We start from the raw sequence: 24,267 nt of genomic DNA on the forward strand, positions 1-24,267 counted from the left end.
GTCCCTTAAGTTTCCACTATCCATTGAGGAATATGCGTTCTAGAATAAACAATGTCTTCTTACCAGAATACATGACAACCAGGGATATGACAGTGTGTGTAGCTGTTCCCAAACAGGTGGTTAAATCCTGGGAGATGGGCCTAAAAGCACACAGTCTATTTAACACAAGTTTCATCATGTTATATAAGAAACGTTCAACAATCAATCGCAGGTCAAACGGAAAGAAAATCAAGGACATTTACTTTTTTTCAGCCTTTTTCATTCACTCCATTTCTTTCCTGATCAATCTGCTGTCAATGAATCACAACTTCCAGCGACTGATTGTATGTCAAGCAACAATCCATACTTGATTTTCGGCGGAAAACCGAGTTAAGGAAAAATGCTGAAAAACAGGTAAAGGTCCATGATGTTTCTGATTGACTTCCGATTCATCCTGGAACATTCCTTGGATGTTAACATCATGAAATTTCGCATTTGAAAAAAAAAAAAAAAAATTTTGACACCCATCTGTAGGATTGAACACAGGGACAGAGGGACAGTGTGTGCCAAACAACCAGGGGACCTACCCAAGGTGCAGCACCTCCAGGTGCTCCAGCACAGGCTGGAAGGTCTCAGAGTACAGGTCAGAGGCCGCCTTGCTGGGGTAGCCGGACAGCCCCCTCTGCTTGGCCTGCTGGCTGGTCTTGGCCCGCGGCACCACACACTCTATGTGGTTGTTGTTCAGGCACAGCACCTGGGGCACACACAGACAGCACTCACCTTAGACACACCAGGGTTGAGTTGGGTTGGGTTGGGTTGGGTTGTTGTGCTGTTGTGTTGTGCTGTTGTGTTGTGCTGTTGTGTTGTGTTGTGCTGCGTTGTTGTGTTGCGTCATGTCGTGTCGTGTCGTGTCGTGTCGTATCATATAGTACTGCCTGGCATTGTATTGTGCTGAATTGTGCTGTGTTGTATTGTATTGTATTGTACTGTACTGTAGTGTAGCTTACTGTAGTATACTGTTTTGTATAGAACTGGACTGGACTGGACTCTCCTGCACTGTCCTGCATTGCATTGTACTGTTCTGCACTGCACTGCATTGTATTGCATTGCATTCCATTGTTTTGCATTGTATTGTATTGTATCTTTATTGTATTGCATTGTACTGGACTGCATTTGTATTGCATTGCATTGTATTGAATTACTCTTTCGTCACAAATGATGTCTGTGTGTGGATCTGTGGTTTAATCAATATTTCTTTCACAGCATTTGGGGGCGTGGAGAGCTGGTTGTTGTTACCTTGTCAAACGGAACACAAAAAAAAAACACAAACAAACAAACAAAAACACTTTCTGTCAAGGATTTTCAGGAACACACACTATTTTCTTACCAGTGTGATACTGCAACAACAACAACTACTACCACCACCACAACCACCACCACCACCATCACCACCACTTCTACTTTTAACACCAACATCACTACCACTACCACTACTACTAAAGCACTACTACTATCGCCACCACCACTACCACTGCCTCTGCTGCTGCTGCTGCTAATACTACTATTACCACCACCACTCCCACCACTCCCACAACTACTACTACTACTACTACTACTACTGCTGCTGCTGCTGCTGCTATAAAGAGTATTGAAATTGGACTGAATCTTGTGTACAGACAAATCAGAGCACTTTCACACCCGTAATTCACAAGAGTGAATAATTCTGATTCAGTTGGATGAAAGACAAAACTTACAAATACAACGCAAACAGAAAGCAGGAGAAAAACCATGCCTCTTAAACACTAGCAGCATTCTTCTCCCAAAGGGAAAGAAAGCACGGCACCAAAGGAAACGCCAAACTCACCCTCAGGTTGACCAGACTGGTCAGCCCGCTGAAGGACGACAGGTTGTTGTTCTCCAGGTTGACACTGAGGAAGAAACAGACACAATACACATCCTTCCATCAACATTCTAGTTTGTATTCTCCACACTGACACTGAGGAAGAAACGGACACAATCCACATTCTTCCATCAATTGACACTGAGGAAGAAACAGACACAATCCACATTCTTCCATCAATTGACACTGAGGAAGAAACAGACACAAGCCACATTCTTCCATCAACATTCTAGTTTGTATTCTCCACACTGACACTGAGGAAGAAACGGACACAATCCACATTCTTCCATCAATTGACACTGAGGAAGAAACAGACACAATCCACATTCTTCCATCAATTGACACTGAGGAAGAAACAGACACAAGCCACATTCTTCCATCAACATTCTAGTTTGTATTCTCCACACTGACACTGAGGAAGAAACAGACACAATCCACATTCTTCCATCAATTGACACTGAGGAAGAAACAGACACAATCCACATTCTTCCATCAATTGACACTGAGGAAGAAACAGACACAATCCACATTCTTCCATCAACATTCTCGTTTCTATTCTCCACACTGACACTGAGGAAGAAACAGACACAATCCACATTCTTCCATCAATTGACACTGAGGAAGAAACAGACACAATCCACATTCTTCCATCAATTGACACTGAGGAAGAAACAGACACAATCCACATTCTTCCATCAACATTCTCGTTTCTATTCTCCACACTGACACTGAGGAAGAAACAGACACAATCCACATTCTTCCATCAACATTCTCATTTCTATTCTCCACACTGACACTGAGGAAGAAACAGACACAATCCACATTCTTCCATCAACATTCTAGATTGTATTCTCCACATTGACACTGAGGAAGAAACAGACACAATCCACATTCTTCCATCAATATTCTCGTTTGTATTCTCCACATTGACACTGAGGAAGAAACAGACACAATCCACATTCTTCCATCAACATTCTAGATTGTATTCTCCACATTGACACTGAGGAAGAAACAGACACAATCCACATTCTTCCATCAACATTCTAGATTGTATTCTCCACATTGACACTGAGGAAGAAACAGACACAATCCACATTCTTCCATCAATATTCTCGTTTGTATTCTCCACATTGACACTGAGGAAGAAACAGACACAATCCACATTCTTCCATCAATATTCTCGTTTGTATTCTCCACATTGACACTGAGGAAGAAACAGACACAATCCACATTCTTCCATCAACATTCTAGATTGTATTCTCCACATTGACACTGAGGAAGAAACAGACACAATCCACATTCTTCCATCAATTGACACTGAGGAAGAAACAGACACAATCCACATTCTTCCATCAACATTCTAGATTGTATTCTCCACATTGACACTGAGGAAGAAACAGACACAATCCACATTCTTCCATCAATATTCTCGTTTGTATTCTCCACATTGACACTGAGGAAGAAACAAACACAATCCACATTCTTCCATCAATATTCTCGTTTGTATTCTCCACATTGACACTGAGGAAGGAACAGACACAATCCACATTCTTCCATCAACATTCTAGATTGTATTCTCCACACTGACACTGAGGAAGGAACAGACACAATCCACATTCTTCCATCAATATTCTAGATTGTATTCTCCACATTGACACTGAGGAAGGAACAGACACAATCCACATTCTTCCATCAACATTCTAGATTGTATTCTCCACACTGATACACCCAGTGTGTTTATCAGGCCTCAGCCACTGCACTACAAAGAAATGAATTTTGTCGGTGTTGTTGTTGTTGGTGGTGTTGTTGCTGGTGTTGTTGTTGTGCCAGATTAAACAAACAACAGCACCACAAACAGAAACTTATCACCTGGGCAAGCCTGAAGAAAAGACAGATGAAAATAAACAAGTGAAAGGAAAAAATGGAAGGGAAGAAACAAGGGAAGGGGAGAAGGCAGGAAGAAAAAGGGGGGGAAGGAAGGAAAGAAGAGAATGGATGAGCAAGCCAACAAAAAACCCACACAGGGCCCCCTCCCCTCCAGTTGCTGGACCCCAGGTTGACAATGTGGATGTTGCAGGAAGGAAGGAAGGAAGACAGGAGGAAAGAAAGAAAAGAAAGAAGGGAGGAAGGTAAGAAGGAAGCCAGGAAAGAAGGGGAGGAGAAAACGAATAAAGGATGGAAGGAAGGAAGGCAGGATAAAAGAATGAAAAGAAGGAAGGAAGGTAGGATGGGAGGAAAGAAAGAAAAGAAGGAAGGAAGGATGGGAGGAAGGAGGGGGAAAAGGGAATCCAGGAAAGAAGGGGAGGAGAAAATGAATACAGGAAGGAAGGAAGGCAGAAGAAAAGAAAGAAAAGAAAAAAGGAAGGAGGGATGGAAAGAAGGGAGGAAAACATGAAGCCAGGAAAGATGGGGAAGGCAGAAGGAAAAGCAGAAAAGAAGGAAGAAGAGAAGGAAAGAAGGGAGGAAAAAAAGAAGCCAGGAAAGAAGGGGAGGAGAAAACAAATAAAGGAAGGAAGGAAGAAAGGAAGGAAGGCAGGAGGAAAGAAAGAAAAGAAGGAGGAGGGGAGGAAGGAAGAAAAAAAAAAGGAAGCCAGGAAAGAAGAGGAAGAGAAAACGAATAATGGAAGGAAGGAAGGCTGGAGGAAAGAAAGAAAAGAAAGAAGGAAGGAGGGGAGGAAAGAGGGATAAAAAGGAACCAGCGAAGAAAGGAAGGAAGAAAAGGAAGGAATGAAGGATCAGAGAGAAGGGAAGCACCAACAAGGATCCCCCGACCTGCGCAGGTTAAGGAACTGGTCCCCGGCGCCCAGGTCAACGATGCGGATGCTGCAGGAGGGCAGGTCCAGCTCCCTCACGTCCTGGAAGGTGGCGTGGCCCAGCTTCTCAGCCACAAAGTCCGGTGTCAGCCGTCCCCCAAACATGTCCTTGGCGCTGTTCCCTTCCTGTGCCTCCTGTTGGTGTCAATAACAGTGCATTCAGTGCAACGTTCAGTGTCAAGACGTCCCCAAGACATGGCACTGTTCCCTTTCTGTGCCTCCTGTTGGTGTCAATAACAGTTCATTCAGTGCAACGTTCAGTGTCATGCGTTCCCAAAACATGTCACTGTTCCCCTCCTGTTGGTGTCAATAACAGTACATTCAGTGCAACGTTCAGTGTCATGCGTTCCCAAAACATGTCACTGTTCCCCTCCTGTTGGTGTCAATAACAGTACATTCAGTGCAACGTTCAGTGTCATGCGTTCCCAAAACATGTCACTGTTCCCCTCCTGTTGGTGTCAATAACAGTACATTCAGTGCAACGTTCAGTGTCAAGACGTCCCCAAGACATGGCACTGTTCCCCTCCTGTTGGTGTCAATAACAGTACATTCAGTGCAAGGTTCAGTGTCAAGACGTCCCCAAGACATGTCACTGTTCCCCTCCTGTTGGTGTCAATAACAGTACATTCAGTGCAACGTTCAGTGTCAAGACGTCCCCAAGACATGGCACTGTTCCCCTCCTGTTGGTGTTAATAACTGAACATTCAGTGCAAAGTTCAGTGTCAAGACGTCCCCAAGACATGGCACTGTTCCCCTCCTGTTGGTGTCAAGAACAGTACATTCAGTGCAAAGTTCTGTGACATGGCAATGTTCCCTTGCTGTGCCTCCTGTTGGTGTCAATAACAGTACATTCAGTGCAAAGTTCTGTGACATGGCAATGTTCCCTTGCTGTGCCTCCTGTTGGTGTCAATAACAGTACATTCAGTGCAAAGTTCTGTGACATGGCAATGTTCCCTTGCTGTGTCTCCTGTTGGTGTCAATAACAGTACATTCAGTGCAAAGTTCTGTGACATGGCAATGTTCCCCTGCTGTGCCTCCTGTTCCAACAGCCATCACAGCAGGTCATACCACACCCTTCCATCATTTCTCTAAGGCTGGCTGGGTAAGCGGCTTTCTTATCAATGATAAATGATGATGATGATGATGATGATGATAGTATATGCAGTATATGCAGTATATGCAGTGCAAGGTCTGGCATCAGGCGTCCTCCACACCGGTCCGTCACACCCTTCCCTCCTTGTGCTTCCTGTCCCGACAGCCATCACACCCCACCCCTCCTCACCGCTCACATACTGCCTGGATATGGGGCTTTCACATTAATACCACCGCTACTGATAGTAACCCCTTGACTGCCTGGAAAGCTGCAGAATGTGGTGCTTCAAGTCATAAACTGTTATCCAGAAGAATCAGCCAAAAACTGAGAAAACGGCTAGGAGGTAAACCACTTTGGATCAAACGTGTGAATTTTCAGCCTTCCAGAGATATTTCCCTTTTATTTTTGGATGATGTCATCAATGATGTCACCATGACCGTGAATTCACTGGGCATGGCAGTTAAGGGGTTTATAATAATAGTACATCTATACTGTGCTTTTATAAATCTCATAGCACTTTACACTAACTTGTCAGCCAGACACAAAGCACTAAAAGAACAGGAAGGAAATGTGCTTTTCCGTGAGCTTTTCCAACAACACAACATAAAAAGTACCCTCCCTCCTCCTATCATGGAAGCGTGTCTTTAAACAGGCTCTGTGCATGTTTACATTTATATCCTTGTATGTGTGTGCATATAGGTATATGTAAGTTTTCTCTTTATATGTATATGTGAGTTTTCTCTTTTCTGTTTACCCTTATTTTTGAAAACCTGTTTTTCAGCTGAATGTAATAAAAAAGAAAAAAAAAAGGAGTTGCACTTACGCAACTACCCTTGTGAAACAGATTTTATTTCCTTTTGTTTTGCTTTGCCATGCTCAAAAGGTCAGAGACACGAATTCAGTACTCTGAGTGAACTCAGGAAATGGCCAAAAAGGACGACTGTTTTGGAATAAGCCGTTGGTTAAATTAGTTCCGCCTGAATTGTCATAAAATACGTAGTCAGAAATTTATTTTGAAAAATTCCTGTTAAATTTCACCCCACTCCAACTCTCTCTCTGTGTTATTGACGATGTTGTTGTCACAGGGACAGAATGGAAGACTAGGCAAATGCCTAACATCTTTATCCTTGAGTAATGAATTTTCTGAATCTGGAATCTGGAATCTCTAAATAATGTCTCCACCAACCCCCACCCCACCCCCCACGCCCCCACCACCCCCACCCCACCCCCCCATCATCCAACTCACCACGGCGTTTCCATCCAGGGCCTTGAGTGTCTTGAGATGGTAGATGACAAAGAGGCGATAGTTATCGGCCTCTGTGGTCATGGGGTTGCCGTACATGTCCAGAATAACCAGGCTGGGCAGTTGCTGCACAACACACATCACTGGAGTATCATTTGTTGGCTAACTGCTGATATTACACACACCTCACCACACTTTTCACCTACTTTTTTTCTTTTTTTACTGTCACCAGACCATATGGCCAATCTGACCACCCACCCACAAAACACACACACAAAACATACACACACATCCCTCCTCCACACACCCATACCCTCTCTCTCACACGCACACACACACGCAAAAAACAAAACAAAAACATACTCCATCCTCCCCACACACATAACAACCCCCTTCACCCCCCACCCCACCCCCCACCACACACACACACAACACACCCACCTAACCCTAATTCCCCCACTCCCCCCTCAACACCCACCTCCCCCACCCCACTCCTCCCACCCTCCCTCTCACCTCACCTTCAAGACGCAGATCTCCCTGCTGTTGCTGATGAGGTTGTGGCCGACGCTGAGCTCCACCCACACCCACACCCCCAGCCTGCTCAACACCACCCCAACCCCTCACTCCTCCCCCTCACCTTCCAGAGGCAGACCTCCCTGTTGATGCTGAAGACGCTGCTGCCAACATAGAGGTCCACAACAACACCAACACACCCTCATCCCTCCCCCCAACCCGCTCATCACCACCCACACAACTTCCCACAACACCCCATCCTTCTCCTCCCCTCCCTCACCCCTCACCTTGAGGAGGAAGATTTCCCAGATGTTGGAGATGAGGTTGTTGTCAACGTAGAGCTCCATCCACACCCACACACCTCCCCACAACACCCCATCCCACCCCTCCACTTCTCTCCCCACACCTTGAAGGAGGAAGGTGGCAGAATGGTTAAGACGCTCATCTGCCAATACAGAGAGTCTGTGAGAGTCTGGGTTCGAATCCCACTTTCACCCTTTCTCCCAAGTTTGACTGGAAAATCAAACTGAACATCTTGTCATTCGGATAAGATGACAAATGGAGGTCCCGTGTGCAGCATGCACTTGGCGCACTGAAAAATAACCCATGGCAATGAGAGTGTTGTCCTCTGACAAAATTATGTCGAAGAAATCCACTGTGATACGTACACAAGTATATTCATGCATGCACTCAAGGCCTGACTAAGCACACTGGGTTACGCTGCTGTTCAGGTACCTGCCGAGCAGATGTGGCGCAGCCTATACAGATTTGTCCAAACGCAGTGACGCCTCCTTGAGAAACTGAAACTGAAACTCACCTTGAGGATGAAGATCTCCCGGATGTTGGAGATGAGGTTGTTGCCGACATAGAGCTCCACCAGGGACTGTGCATGGTGCAGGCCAGCCAGAGAGGTGAGGCGGTTGTTATCGACGGCCAGGTAGACCAGGTGGGGGAGGTGTGCCAGGCCCCCACCCAGATCCAGCGAGGACAGCTGGTTGTGCGACAGGCTGAGGCGGCGCAGGCGGGACAGCTTGGACAGGCCGTCCAGCCGCGCGATGCAGTTGTCGTCCAGGGCCAGGTCCTCCAGCTTCACACAGCTGTCCAGGCCCTGAGGGCACACAGACACATGTATCAACACACATGTATCAACACACACATGTATCAACACACATGTATCAACACACACATGTATCAACACACATGTATCAACACACACATGCATCAACACATACACTGCATCAATGTATCAACACACACGTGTAAACGCACACATATATCAACACACATGTATCAACACACACACACATGCATGTACACACACATGCATGAACACACACACACAGATGAACACACAAACACATGCATCAACACACGTGCATGCATACACACAAGTCAGCACACAATCACAGATAGTACACAATCAAAAATACAACCAACAAATTCTGAACCTATCAAAACTCACTCACTTACTTATAGTCATTTTAGTTCACACTGGAAAGGGATGAGCTGTTGAGAATTATTCAGGAGGGGAAAAGCTGGGTCTTCACACTGGATTTGAAAGACTGCAGCAAAGATGAGTGACTGAGAGGCTGAGGAAGCTGATTCCAAAGAAAGGGGGTTTGGTATGATAAACTGCATTGGCCATACATTTTGGTTCGAGCAGGGGGGATCCTAAACATGCGGGTGTCAGAAGAAGAGCTGAGTTGGTGTGAGGGTGTGTAAGGATGAATGAGATCAGAAAGATACTGTGGACCAGAAGCCTCAATGGGCTTGAAACAAAGAGAGACGACTTTGTAAATAATTCTTTCTTGTACTGGGAGCCAGTGTAAAGCATGAAAGAGAGGAGAGATGTGATCAAATTTAGAAGAACGAAAGACAAGATGAGCAGCATGGTTCTAAACTTTCTGAAGCCCACACAGACACACAGACACACACAAACACACACACATACACACACGCACGCACGTACACACGCATACACACACACACACACACACACAAACACAAACACGCACGTACACATGCATACACACACACACACAAACACAAACACACATGCACATACACACACCCACACAGACAGAAACCCCTCCGCACCCCATTCACCCCTCCCCTCTCCCCCCTCCCCCCAACACACACACACACAGTTAGCAGCATGTGGCTGACCTCTATCTTGGTCAGGTCGTTGTTGCTGAAGGAGGCCCATCTCAAGTTCTCCAGCCGCTCCAGGTTGGACATCTTGGTCATGTGCTGACTCTCAAGGTTCACTGTCGTCACCTGCAGTGACACACGTGTTGACACAGCAACCATCGTCATCATCATCATCACACACATTGTCGCAGCAACCATCGTCATCATCATCACACACACACTGTCATCATCATCATCACACACGCGTTGTCACAGCAACCATCGTCATCATCATTATCACACATGTGTTGTCACAGCAACCAACGTCATCATCATCATCACACACGCATTGTCACAGCAACCATCGTCATCATCATCACACACGTGTTGTCACAGTAACCAACGTCATCATCATCATCACACATGTGTTGTCACAGCAACCATCATCATCATCGTCATCACACACGTGTTATCACAGCAGCCATCGTCATCATCATCATCACACAAGTGTTGTTACAGCAACCATCGTCATCATCATCACACACGTGTTGTCACAGTAACCATCGTCATCATCATCATCACACATGTGTTGTCACAGCAACCATCATCATCGTCATCACATACGTGTTGTCACAGCAACCATCGTCATCACACACGTGTTGTCACAGCAACCATCGTCATCATCATCATCATCACATACGTGTTGTCACAGCAACCATCGTCATCATCATCACACACGTGTTGTCACAGCAACCATCGTTATCGTCATTACATATGTGTTGTCACAGCAACCATCGTCATCGTCATCACACATGTGTTGTCCCAGCAACCATCGTCATTATCATCACACATGTGTTGTCACAGCAACCATCATCATCTTTACAACACATGTGTCGTCAAAGCAACCATCATCATCATGACAAATGTGTCATCACAACAACCATCATCATAATCACCATGACACACATGTCATGACAACCATCATCACCATGACACGCATGTCTTCACAACCACCATCATTATCATGACACGTGTCATCACAACAACAACCATCCTCATCATCATGACATATTTATCATCACAACCATCATAATCATCATGATCATCATGACACATGTGTCATCATAACCACCACAATCATCATGACACATGTCATCACAACAAACATCATCATCATCATATGTGTCATCACAACAACAATCATCATGAAACATCTGTCATCACAACAACCATTATCATCATCATGACACACATGTTGTAAAACAACCATCATCATCGTCATGACACACATGTAACAACAACCATCATCATCGTCATGACACACATGTTGTAACAACAACCATCATCCCCATCATGACACATGCCATTACAACAACCATAATCATAAGCATATATAATACAGAATGTAATCATTATTATCATCATCATTATCAGGATTCAGACAACACACTATACCTTGCTACACAAGATAACATACTGCACCTTGCTATACCACACAACACAATGTTCCTTGCTATACCAGACAACACACTGTACCTTGCTATACCACACAACACACTGTACCTTGCTATACCAGACAACACACTTTACCTTGCTATACCACACAACATGCTATACTTTGCTATACCACACAACACACTGTACCTTGCTGTACCAGACAACACACTATACTTTGCTATACCAGACAACATGCTATACTTTGCTATACCAGACAACAGACTATACCTTGCTATACCACACAACACACTATACCTTGCTATACCACACAACACGCTATACCTTGCTACACCACACAACACACTGCACCTTGCTATACCATACAACACACTATACCTTGCTATAACAGAATACACACAACACCTTGCTACACCACACAACACACTACACCTTGCTACACCAGACTACACACTACACCTTGCTACACCAGATTACACACTACACCTAGCTATAACTTGCTACACCACACAACACACTAGGTAGATTACCTAGGATCAGATCAGTCGCAGGTTTGTCAACAACACATGCCAACACCTCACCAGTGAAATAAGGCGTGGACACAAAACCTTCTGCCGGAAACTGTCCGGTGTGGCCCCCAAAAGACCGGCATTTTGATGCGTACTGGTCCTGTAGCACCAGTGATCTTTTAACTCCTGCTGTGGTGCACCCAGTGTCTTGAAGAAAAGTGGCCTTGAAGCCGTTGACCACAGAGTCCTCAACTTTGAGTCCTTGTTGGGAATCTTGAGAAACCAGGACATTTCTTTTTTGCTCGGGACTAGGATTCTGAGCATTGTTACAAGGGCATTTATCTCTCTTATGAAACTTGCATCCACAGTTCCAGCATCGCACATCATTCACACTAGTATGCGATCCTCTACCCTGCTGGGAGCCACCACCTTGGGAAAATCGTAAGTTATCACCTCTACCCTTTCCTCTAAAATTGTGAAAGGGGTGGGGCTGGTTGCATCCATTTTCATGGGTTGGATCTGAAGGCTGAGCATAATAAGCATCTCACTGAGAACCATGATAGTGCTGTTGGGGAAAGCCATGACGAGCATTTGGTTAGACTGTTGGTGTATTACTGACATTAGAATTGAAAATTTTTGCTTCCGACCCCCTTGCAAAACATTTTTTGGGACGTGCATTGCAGTACTGGTCTGCAGTACAGCCCATTTCATCTGCTTTTGTAAAAGACCTTTCTCTGAGAAAAAAAAAAAAGCCAACTTTTTAGAAACACTCTGGAGAATTTGTTCATGGAAAAATAAATCACAAAATTTATGAAAATCATGCTCAGTTCCAGAAAGTTTGATCCAACTATCTAACAAATGGCTAGAATGGATCAAGAATGCTGCAAAAGATCCATGTTTGTCTGGATGAACTGAGCAAAGCTTTTCACAGAAACCGTCCTCAGTGCACTGGAACTTCTTCAATAGTACAGTGTAATTAGAAATTGGGGTGGACAAAATTAAAATAGTTTTTATACTTTGCACACAAACAGAACAGGACCCAAACTTGATCCTGTGAAAAATCCTCCAAAATCTATGCCCAGCAACATGGAAATTTATTGCGTTCATTTTTTTTTTAGCATTTTCGCTATGATAATATACGTCCGAAATTTAGAAGGTAGGGACAATGTTTATAAAATCTTTCACATTCAAACTGACATTGCTGCTTCAGCTGTACAAGCAATGGAAGTGAGCACATTTATCCTCATCATCATATTCAATTTCAAAAGAAACAATTATATATGATGTCATATGTCGTCATCGCTTAAATCGACCTCGCTTAAGTTGTTTCATCATGTAAGTGGACACAGTTACTTGGCCCTGGCCAGGAGCCTTACTTTTCTCAATAAATTTTCCTCGCTTAACCCATCCTCATTTAAGAAGCACCTCACATGCATCAAACTTTTTAAACTGCAACCTTTCTTTTCTCAGTCTATCCTCTTCTGTCTTTTCTTTAGTAAACCTTTCTTCTTCCCTCTCTTTCGCTCTTTTAGCTCTTTCCTCAGTGTGGTTGATGTACGCCATGAGTTTATCACCAGTGAGGCCCAATTTTTGCCCTTGGTCAAGAAAGCACTCGAAAACTTTCATTGTGAGGGAGAATGAACATAGTTGGTTGACTTGATTTTATTTTTTTAAGTGAACATTAGGTTAGAGCAATGAGTGGTCACTTTTTACCCAGCCAGAAGAGGTTTCAAATATTATGGGGAAATTGGGGGGTTCTTACCAAGATATAATATAGAATTTTAGAAAAAGTAAAACATCAAGATAAAATGCAAAATATGGATTGACATCTACTCACACTTACAAACCTTCCACACAGAAATGTATTCTAAGTTAATGGGGCGAAAAAATGAAATTTTGTTCAGTGAAACCTCCTCAAAAGAGTTAAATGCCAAAAAAATGGACAATTTTGAAAACATTCAAAAACTGATTTTTTTCAAAAAAAGAAAAAATTCTGATTAGATATGTAGCCGGGTTGGCTACGATCTTCGTTGGGCCAGCTTAGCAGACGATTTTTGTGACTCGCCGAAGGTTACCAAGGAAGTTGTAAATCGGTCACAAGTTATCTCCCTTTACAGGGAACCGTATGATGATTTTCATCAATTTGTTAAATTATAAACACTTCCTTATAGATGAGATTATAGTTTTGTGTTATGGAACTTCAGAACGATCATACTTCTCAACTGTAATGATATCATTTGGCCAGAAAGCCTATAACTTTTTAAAACTAATATTTATGTGAATGAGTTTTGGCGCGATCTTCGAAATCCACTCAGTTGAAACATACAAAATACCTTCGTTTTCTATAAATCGATATAGTTACCGTGGAATTTAGAATGTGCATTAAAATGTAAATGATTAAGCCTTCTTCTCGTGTACTGCTTTCCGTGTACACCTAAGTTATAGGCATGCGATGGTACGAAATGTCTGACGGCATTTCGGCGCCACAAAACTATCTCTTCTTCAAGCCATTGGAATTCGTCAGTGCCGATTTGAGCAAAATACGTTTTTACAATACCTACACATTTTTATATCGTGTCTTGCAGATGTTTGCATTTCTGTTATCAATCTGATTAGTATCGTGCATGTATAATTGTGTTGTAGTTGGTTTAAACGAAGTATTTCATTGTCGATCACAAGTGCCAAAAGCACCGCCAAGCGGTGCCGACACGGGAGCTATCCGCTGAGTTTTCTCTTGAATTTTTACATAAAAAATCTTTACTCTAGAAGCAGATTTTACAGATGATTTTTATATAGTTGGAAATTCAGGATGTTCAGTTACTTAATTGTTGCAATTATATTACATATTGCGACGTATTAATTGTTGTAATGTACAAAAATGATACATGAACTCGTTAAAAGCTCGTTCATTCAGTGACTCTTTTTGTTTACAGTTTTTAACTACATTAATTTTGTAGAAAATGGTTTAGTTTAAGAAAATGCTCGTCTCTTGTAGTTTTGTGTGATATATAATATGCCTATGTTAGTTCCCCGAGCCGAAAGTCAGAAGCCGCTAAAATTGGTCAAACAAACACAAGCTTGGCCCCTCAAGGCTCGCGGGGGGCCGGTTTCGTGAGTTGCTTCGCGGCGCTGGCTTTGCGGTTCGGCGGAACAGAATATAAGGAGTGAGCGAGTGCCAGACAAAGAGAGAACTCTCCTGGTCTGGAAGAATGAAAGAATAAAAGAAGAAAACCAGCGCACTGCCTTCCCGAGTCTACCTTGCCTGGCTGCGGCTCTCTTCTGCAAACACCTTCTACCTGTCTTCACCTTCTCCAACACCACCTTACCACCCCGTCACAGATATCCCAATACAAAATGAAAAAGATTTTTTGAATGTACCCCTCTAATGTAAATTGAGAAACCATTTCCAAGTCAATACCCTCATTGCTAAATACCTATTCTAATGAAAATTTCATTTCACTTTGTAAACCCTAAATTGAAAAACAGACGTGGCGAAATTTTGAAAAAATGCGAAACTTTTTACACAAAACAGATGCAATGAATTTACAAACGTATTAGAGAATGGGAAAGCAAACCAGAATACATAAAAAAGAGAAGGAACATTAACAAATACTATCATAGACCTATCTTGAAATTTATATCTCTCACTCTAAACAGTGTGAAAGTAAGGAGATAATTTGAAAGAAGGGGGTAAGAACCAAGAGTAGGAGGTCACAGACAGGCAAGAAGAAATGACTGTGTGTGTGTAGGTGGGTGGGAACATGTGTGTGTGTGTGTGTGTGTGTGTGTTACCTACTTATTTATTTATGTATTTGTGATATGTTTAAAACTTTGATTTGTGGTGCAATTATGAAAATGATATTTTATTTTTAAATGAACGATGATCTTTGTAGTTGCATTTCTTGTGAAGATCGATACAGAGAGAGAGGGGATGAGAGAGAGAGAGTGTATGTGTGCGTGTGTGTGCGCGTGGTGTGTGTGCGTGGTGTGTGTGTGTGTGTGTGTGTGTGTGTGTGTGTGTGTGTGTGTGTGTGTGTGTGTGTGTGTGTGTGTGTGTGGGTAGATGTGCAATGCGGCTTGGATGACTGAAATGGAGAGGCACGTAAATTTCAGTAATCTGTATATTTGTAAAAAGCTATTTCCATTTGGTGCCATTTAATTTATCTTTTTATTTTCTATTCATTTTATTTGTTTGTTGTTTCTTCTTATGTTGGACATGTGCTGCTGCCAAAAAGAAAATCTCTGTACCAAAGTATAGACAATAAAGTTTGTGTATTGTGTATTGTGCATTGTATTGTGAAAAGCGACAGGAAGCCCTCAGTTAAGGATGTAAGATCTCCAAACTCCAGTAAACCTGGGGACACGTATCCTTCCACTCCAGGCTAAACTATTATACAATAAAGGACTCTTCATGCACAAAATGCTTCATAGCAACTCTCCATCCTATCTGACAAATATGTTTAGTTTTAATGATTATCGACATTCACATGAGATAAATCTTCCATTTACTACCATCTTTTTATGTAAATCAAGCCTTGCATATTCAGGGGGGTGGTTATGGAATCATATCTCAGAAACTTTTAAAACCGAATCAAATTTTCAAAAAATTAAATCTAACTTACATGTATACCTAATGAATCTCTCAAACTTATATTTGTATTTCTTTTTATCACAACAGATTTCTCTCTGTGAAATTCGGGCTGCTCTCCCCAGGGACAGTGCGTCCCTACACTATACCACCACCCATTTTTTTTGTATTTTTTCCTGTATATCGTTTTGTTTTTTTTCCCTATCGGAGTGGATTTTTTCTTCAGAATTTTGCCAGAAACAACCCTTTTGTTGCCATGGGTTCTTTTACGTGTGCTAAGTGCATGCTGCACACGGGACCTTGGTTTATCATCTCATCCGAATGACTAGCGTCCAGACCACTACTCAAGGTCAAGTGGATGGGGAGAAAATATTGGCGGCTGAGCCGTGATTTGAACCAGCGCGCTCAGATTCTCTTGCTTCCAAGGCGGACGTGTTACCTCCAGGCCATCACTCCACTTGACACTTCTTTATCCAAAAATGTACTGATTATTTTTCAATATCATTAGTATTTTATGAATATAGAAAATGATGTTTGCAACAAATTCACTTCCTATGACCCATCTCAGTCAGTCTCTCTCTCCTCCTTTTTAAAAAAATTTTTCATATGTAACTCTGTGTGTGTGTGTGTGTGTGTGTGTGTGTGTGTGTGTGTGTGTGTGTGTGTGTGTGTCTGTGTGTGTTGCCTTTTCTTTTTCTTTTTTTTCAGCTTTTCTTCTTTGCCCTTGAGGGCTGGATGTAAATAAAGCAGCTATGATTACTCCACTACCCTCGTGAAATAAAAATTTGTTCGTTTCTTACCACCTGATTCCTCCACAGCGCTTCCACACTTCCGAACACCTTGCTGTATCAGATAACACACTACACCTTGCTACACCAGACAACAGACTACACTTTGCTACACCAGACAACAAACTATACCTTACTATACCACAAAACACACTGTACCTTGCCATACCAGACAGCACACTATAACTTGCTATACCACACAACACACTACACATTTCAGACAACGGAGTGTACCTTGCTATACCAGACAACACACTATACCTTGCTATACCAGACAACACACTACACCTTGCTATACCAGACAACACACTATACCTTGCTATACCAGACAACACACTACAACTTGCAAATACCAGACAACACACTATACCTTGCTACACCAGACAACAAACTATACCTTACTATACCACAAAACACACTGTACTTTGCCATACCAGACAGCACACTATAACTTGCTATACCACACAACACACTACACATTTCAGACAACAGAGTGTACCTTGCTATACCAGACAACACACTATACCTTGCTATACCAGACAACACACTACAACTTGCAAATACCAGACAACACACTATACAATTGCTACACCAGACAACACACTATACCTTGCTATACCAGGCAACACACTACAACTTGCAAATACCAGACAACACACTATACCTTGCTACACCAGACAACACACTACACCTTGCATATACCACAAAACACACTATACCTTGCTACACCAGACAACACACTACACCCTGTTATACCAGACAACACACTATACCTTGCTACACCACACAACACACTATGCCTTGCTACACCAGACAACACACTACACCCTGTTATACCACACAACACACTATACCTTGCTATACCAGACAACGCACTGTACCTTACTACACCAGACAACACACTATACCTTGCTACACCAGACAACACACTACACTTTGCAAATACCACACAACAAACTATACCTTGCTACACCAGACAACACACTACACCTTGCTATACCAGACAACACACTACACCTTGCTATACCACACACCACACTATATACCTTGTTTTTCCACACAACAAACTATACCTTGCTATACCAGACAACACACTACACCTTGCAAATACCAGACAACACAGTGCACCTTGTTATACCAGACAACACACTATACCTTGTTATGCTGCACAACACACTACACCTTGCAAATACCAGACACCAGACTATACCTTGCTATACCAGACACCACATTATATCTTGCTATACCAGAACAACACACTACACCTTGCAAATACCAGACACCACACTATACCTTGCTACACCAGACACAAAATTATATCTTGCTACACCAGAACAACACACTACACCTTGCAAATACCAGACATCACACTATACCTTGCTACACCAGACACAAAATTATATCTTGCTACACCAGAACAACACACTACACCTTGCAAATACCAGACATCACACTATACCTTGCTACACCAGACACCACACTATACCTTGCTGCACCAGACACCACATTATATCTTGCTACACCAGAACAACACACTACACCTTGCAAATACCAGACAACGCAGCACACCTTGTTATACCAGCTGGTGTCGTTCTCGGACACCTTGTCAGGCTTCAGGCGGCTGTTCTGGCAGATGATGTGGGCGCTGCAGCCCAGGCTGAGGGAGCGAGGCAGCATGGTGTCCGTGCGCGAGTTGGTCAGCAGGGACAGCTGGGAGATGCGCGACCCGGCGGCCATGCGTAGTGACATCTGGCCCTCTTGCTCCGTCACCGCCTCCCCGTTCAGCCACTTCAGTGTCTTGATGCGCCCCACCACGCGAAGCTTGAGGGCGACAGGCTGAGGGATGCACACACAATGATGATGATGATGATGATGATGACAGGTATATCTGTCTTGATGCGCCCCACCACGCGAAGCTTGAGGGCGACAGGCTGAGGGATGCACACACAATGATGATGATGATGGTGATGACTATGATGATGATGATGATGATGATGACGATGATGGTGATGATGGTGATGATGATGATATCTATGTTGATATCTATCTTGATGCAACCCACCACGCACAGCTTAAGGGTGTCAGGCTGAAGGGTGCATACAAAAATGATGATGATGATATCATAGTGATAACAATAATCAGTCTTCTTATTTTGATGCGACTGACGACACACACATTCAGGGCATCAAGATGAAAGATGCACACAATGATAAAACTGATGATAATGATGTTAACAAATAATAATTTTTAAAACAGATAATAATGACAATTAACACTAAGTATTGTCATCTTGACCATGAAGGAGCTTGAGGACGGCAGGCTGACAACAATAATGATAATAAAAATGACGCTGATGATGATGATGATAATTATACTAATGATAAGTATTTTCATCTTGATACATCCCACCAAGTGGAGCTTGATGGCATCAGGCTGTAAGACGCACACAATTATAATGATGATAAGGACTGGAGTGTCCATGTAATGAATGACGACTCACTCTCAAAGCTAAGAAACGTCAACACATCACTCCCCTACTTGCTTCCCTTCACTGGCTCCCCATTCAAGCATGAATACAATACAAACTCTCAGTCCTTTGTCACAGTTTCTTCACTGATTCTTGTCCTGTCTATCTTTCAGATCTACTTTCTGTCTTTTCACCATCCAGACAACTTTGTTCTTCAAATGACAAGCACACACTGTCCATTCCAAAGATTCATCCTAAAGCTTATGGTGAACGTTTCTTTTCTTTTGTTGCACCTAAACAATGGAATTCACTGCCCTCACACCTCTGCTACACCCCAACACCCACATTCAAGAGAGCACTCAAAACATATCTTTTCAAACTGTACTTTTCTCACTGAAAAATTTCCATCTGCATATGCTTGCTGTGATTTTTGTTGCTGGATGTGCTCTTTGTGTTGATCTGCATGCATCTGTGATGATTTTGGTGTATTTTTCGTGATACCTGGTTCCCTAGTGTTTATTTTTGTGTTTATTTTTGACAATGGTGAATGTGATGTGCTGTGTTTTCCTGTGATTTGCACCTGTGTGATTTGAAACTGTGATGGCGCCTGTGTCAATTACCGTTTAAAATATTTTATATATATATATATACATATATATACTTTTTTTTTTTTAATGTCATTTAGTCTTACATATGTATAATCTTAGTCAATGTCATATGAAACTGTTGTCTTTGTACATATTTTAGGACACTTCGTCTTAAATTTGTACATATTATTGTAAAGCACAATGAGCCCCATCTGAGATGGGGGTACTGCACTATACAAGCCTACATTTTATTGTTATTATTATTAATGAGAAAGAGAAGAAGGTAATGATAATAATTATGATACTGATAATGATGATGATGATAATTCTCTGGATTCAGAGGGACCAAAGACAGCAGGGTCTGACCTTGAGCCAGGGGTTGTGGCGAATGTCAAGGTGACGCAGCGCCCCGCAGTGTTTACGCAAGACTGACAACTCTTCCCGCGTGTTGTGCAGCTGGTTCCATGTCAGGTCCAACCTCTCCAAGCGTGACAGAGACTGTGGGACACACACACATACATGTACACATACACACAAATACACACACACACACACATACATGAGTACGTTCTAAATTTATCTTTCCTGTTACAATTGTAAATAAATAAAGTTTATACACAGGTTTTACCAGCATATCATACTTTACTTAATGGTTGCAAAGCATAACTTGAAAATGTCATGTAAAGATTTATTCTAGTGGCAAGGATAATTGATTCTCATCTAGATCCACTGCAAGTGTCCATCTCAGCTGATATTTTTTTCAGAAATATATATTTAATTATAATCGATAATTTGAACAGTTAAACAATATTTTCTTCTGCGCGTTGTGATTGTTTTGTCTTTTTTTTGATAAACAGTTTTGTTTTTTACAGTAAATATAACAGTTTTGTAAATATATACAGACTGTGTTCTCATACACACTTTCTCACACACAGCACACATACACGTTTTTTTCTCTCCCATCTAAAATCATTTCAGTGAATAGATGAATAGATGTTAAATTAATGATCAAACAACAAACATACACACTTTCTTTTTCAGTTGGAATTACTGTGATTGTGAAGTGCTTAAAGCAAAATCGTTTGATCAGGTGCTATATAAACAAACTTATTATTATCATTATTACATACATACACACATACACATACCCACACATATACAAACATGCATACATACACACACATACATACACAGATGCATGCATACACACACAAACACATGCACACACATACATACAACTGCAGGCATGCACACCACACCCATATACACTACACAAACACATATACACACAAATGCACATACACATAGATACAAACACACACACACACACACACTCACTTACACATACACACATGCATGCATGTACCTGTGCATGCACACACACATACACCCACATATATGCACATATATGTGCACATGTGCACACACACACACACACACACACACACACACACACACACACACACACACATAAATATGTTAGGTCAATCCAAGGAGCAAACAAGGCACACATATCAACACTTCAGCGGCAACACCTGCGCCAAGTTCTCCCTGTACCTTCATTCCTTCCAGGGTGGTGATTTTGTTGAAACTGGCATCCAGGTATTCAATATTCTGCAAAGACACACACAGAAAATGCACAGACTGTTTCTTGTCATGAATGACAGATGGGATAACACGGAAGAAACATTTTTTTTCAAGCATTATTTCATGAATGAGAAATCGTGTTCATCAATTTTTTTTTTTTTTAATATAGAAAGGAAGAATCATTAGTGAAGTATATGGAAATCCGGACTTGAAATACACTAAGTGGTCAAATCACACAGGCACAGATAAAGACATTCTCATGAACACACACACATAGATAAATACACACAGACAAACATCAGCATCCACACACACACACAAACACACAGATCACACCACAGGAACACACACACACACACACACACACACACATACACAACCCCCACCCCCACTCCCACCCAACCTGACACACACAAACACAACACACCACACCACAGGAAACAACAACACACACACAAAACAAAGCACCCAACACCAGAAGAAGACACCAGCACCAACACCACCACAGCGACCACCACTGACCATGTGAGTGATCTCGTCCAGCCTGGTCAGCTCGTTGAAGCTGACCACCAGCTTCTTCAGGGACACCAGAGACTGGATGTGCTTCAGCTTGCTCAGCCCATTGCCATGGAGATTGAGGTAGGTGATGGTACTCAGGGTCTCGGACTTGGCCGCCTTCAGCAGAAGCTCTTCTGTCAATGTCACCATCCTTTGGGGAGGGGGGAGAAAAAACCATGGCTTTTGGTAAGTTCTTCATCTTCTTCTTCTTTCATGGGCTGCCACTCCCACGTTCACTATAAGTCCATGAGTGGGCTTTTACCTATAAGACTGTTTTTACCCCACCTTGTAGGCAGCCCTACTCTGTTTTCAGGGGTGTGCATGCTGGGTGCATTCTTGTTTCCATAATCCACCGAATGATGACATGGATTACAGGATCTTTAACATGTGTATCTTATCTCCTGTTTGCATATACACATGAAGGGGGTTCAGGCACAAGCAGGTCTGCACATATGTTGACCTGGGTGATCTGAAAAATCTCCACCTTTTACCCACAATGCGATGTTACCGAGATTCGAACCCAGGACCCTCAGATTGAAAGTCCACCACTTTAGCCACTCAGCTATTGCACCCGTCTACACCATCACCATCCTTCGGGAGGGAAAAAACATGGCTTTTGTTAAGTTAACTCATTTTGCTTCACCACCATCCTTTGGGGGAAAAACATGGCTTTTGTTAACTCATTTTGCTCCATCACCATCCTTCTGGGGATGAGGGGGATGGGGAACATGGCTTTTGGTAAGTTAACTCATTCTGCTCCATCACCATCCTTCTGGGGATGAGGGGGATGGGGAACATGGCTTTTGTTAACTCATTCTGCTCCATCACCTTCCTTCAGGGGATGAGGGGGATGGGGAACATGGCTTTTGGTAAGTTAACTCATTCTGCTCCACCACCTTCCTTCTGGGGATGAGGGGGATGGGGAACATGGCTTTTGGTAAGTTAACTCATTCTGCTCCATCACCATCCTTCGGGGGGAAAAAACATGGCTTTTGGTAAGTTAACTCATTCTGCTCCATGATTCCTTCCCCTGTGGACCAGGTACGAGTATTCTCGTACCAACACACTACTTTGATTTTGTTATTTCTTGTTTGGTACAGCTGATGTTCTAAACTGAACCATTTACCAATTCTAGAAGCATGAAAATGAAGCTTTTTTTGACCAATTAAATCAACAATTCCCCATTGATTTTCACCATTTTAGTGAACCACCCTATTGTTTTTCTGCAGTGGTCTCATGTAGTGCTGGTCCAGGGGAGTTGTAGCAGGCATGCAGCTGTGGGGTAGAATGAGTTAAACAGTTTCCGTTTTTCAAGGAGGTGTTCAGACAAATCCATAAACGCTACACCACATCTGCTAGGCGGATGCCTAACCAGCAGCATAACCCAACATGTTTGTCAGGCCTTCAGTGCATGCATATATATTGTGCCCATATAGGAGTGGATTTCTTCTACAAAATTTTCACCAGAGGACAACGCTTTGCTTCTTTTTCAGGACCTTGGTTTATTGTCGCATCCAAGTGATAAGATGCTCACTTTGATTTTCTAGTCAAAACTGGTAGAAAGAGGCAAGACTGGGGTTTGAACCCAGACCTTCTCAGACAGTCCATTGGCAAATAAGCATCTTAACCATTCTGCCCCCTTCCTCCATAAGTTAAACATCTTGGGGTCCCATAGACTCTTTCCTTAATTCTAAGGGGTCCCAGACTTTCTTCGGAGGATCGCTCTAATGCTATACATTCTGATCAGATCTCTACTTTCCTGTCAAAATTCTGTTCAGACAAAGTATATCACTTTGACAGTCAAACAATTGATACTCCAGGAGACCAGGAAAAAGGTAGCACTGTGTTGATACACTCTCCCCTGGGAGAGCGACTTTAATTTCACATAAAAGAAATCTGTGTGATGGAATTAGTACAATACAACACCAGTTACACACACACACACACACACACACACACTACTGCACAGCAATGCACAACACTACACTACGCTGCATTGCACTGCACTGCGCACACACAAACAGTGCAACACAGCACAGGACAGCACAGTACAGTAC

The 24,267-nt window shown here is 42.6% G+C and overlaps 1 protein-coding gene across 3 annotated transcripts in view; it reads right to left on the reverse strand.

The window, feature by feature from the left end:
* Positions 1-24,267, reverse strand: part of LOC143281077 (leucine-rich repeat-containing protein 9-like) — a 71,570-nt gene that overhangs the window by 23,379 nt on the left and 23,924 nt on the right. For all 3 annotated transcript variants that reach the window (XM_076586012.1, XM_076586013.1, XM_076586011.1), the window contains exons 19-28: positions 22,175-22,361; positions 21,623-21,679; positions 20,432-20,563; positions 18,581-18,847; positions 9,708-9,818; positions 8,359-8,649; positions 7,032-7,154; positions 4,652-4,827; positions 1,844-1,907; positions 567-733 (exon numbers count right to left, since the gene is read on the reverse strand). In XM_076586012.1, the coding sequence (XP_076442127.1) occupies positions 567-733; positions 1,844-1,907; positions 4,652-4,827; positions 7,032-7,154; positions 8,359-8,649; positions 9,708-9,818; positions 18,581-18,847; positions 20,432-20,563; positions 21,623-21,679; positions 22,175-22,361 (1,575 nt within the window). The remainder of the gene's footprint in view (positions 1-566; positions 734-1,843; positions 1,908-4,651; positions 4,828-7,031; positions 7,155-8,358; positions 8,650-9,707; positions 9,819-18,580; positions 18,848-20,431; positions 20,564-21,622; positions 21,680-22,174; positions 22,362-24,267) is intronic.

Source organism: Babylonia areolata, chromosome 4 (genome assembly GCF_041734735.1).
Source record: "Babylonia areolata isolate BAREFJ2019XMU chromosome 4, ASM4173473v1, whole genome shotgun sequence".
NCBI lineage: Eukaryota > Metazoa > Mollusca > Gastropoda > Neogastropoda > Buccinidae > Babylonia > Babylonia areolata.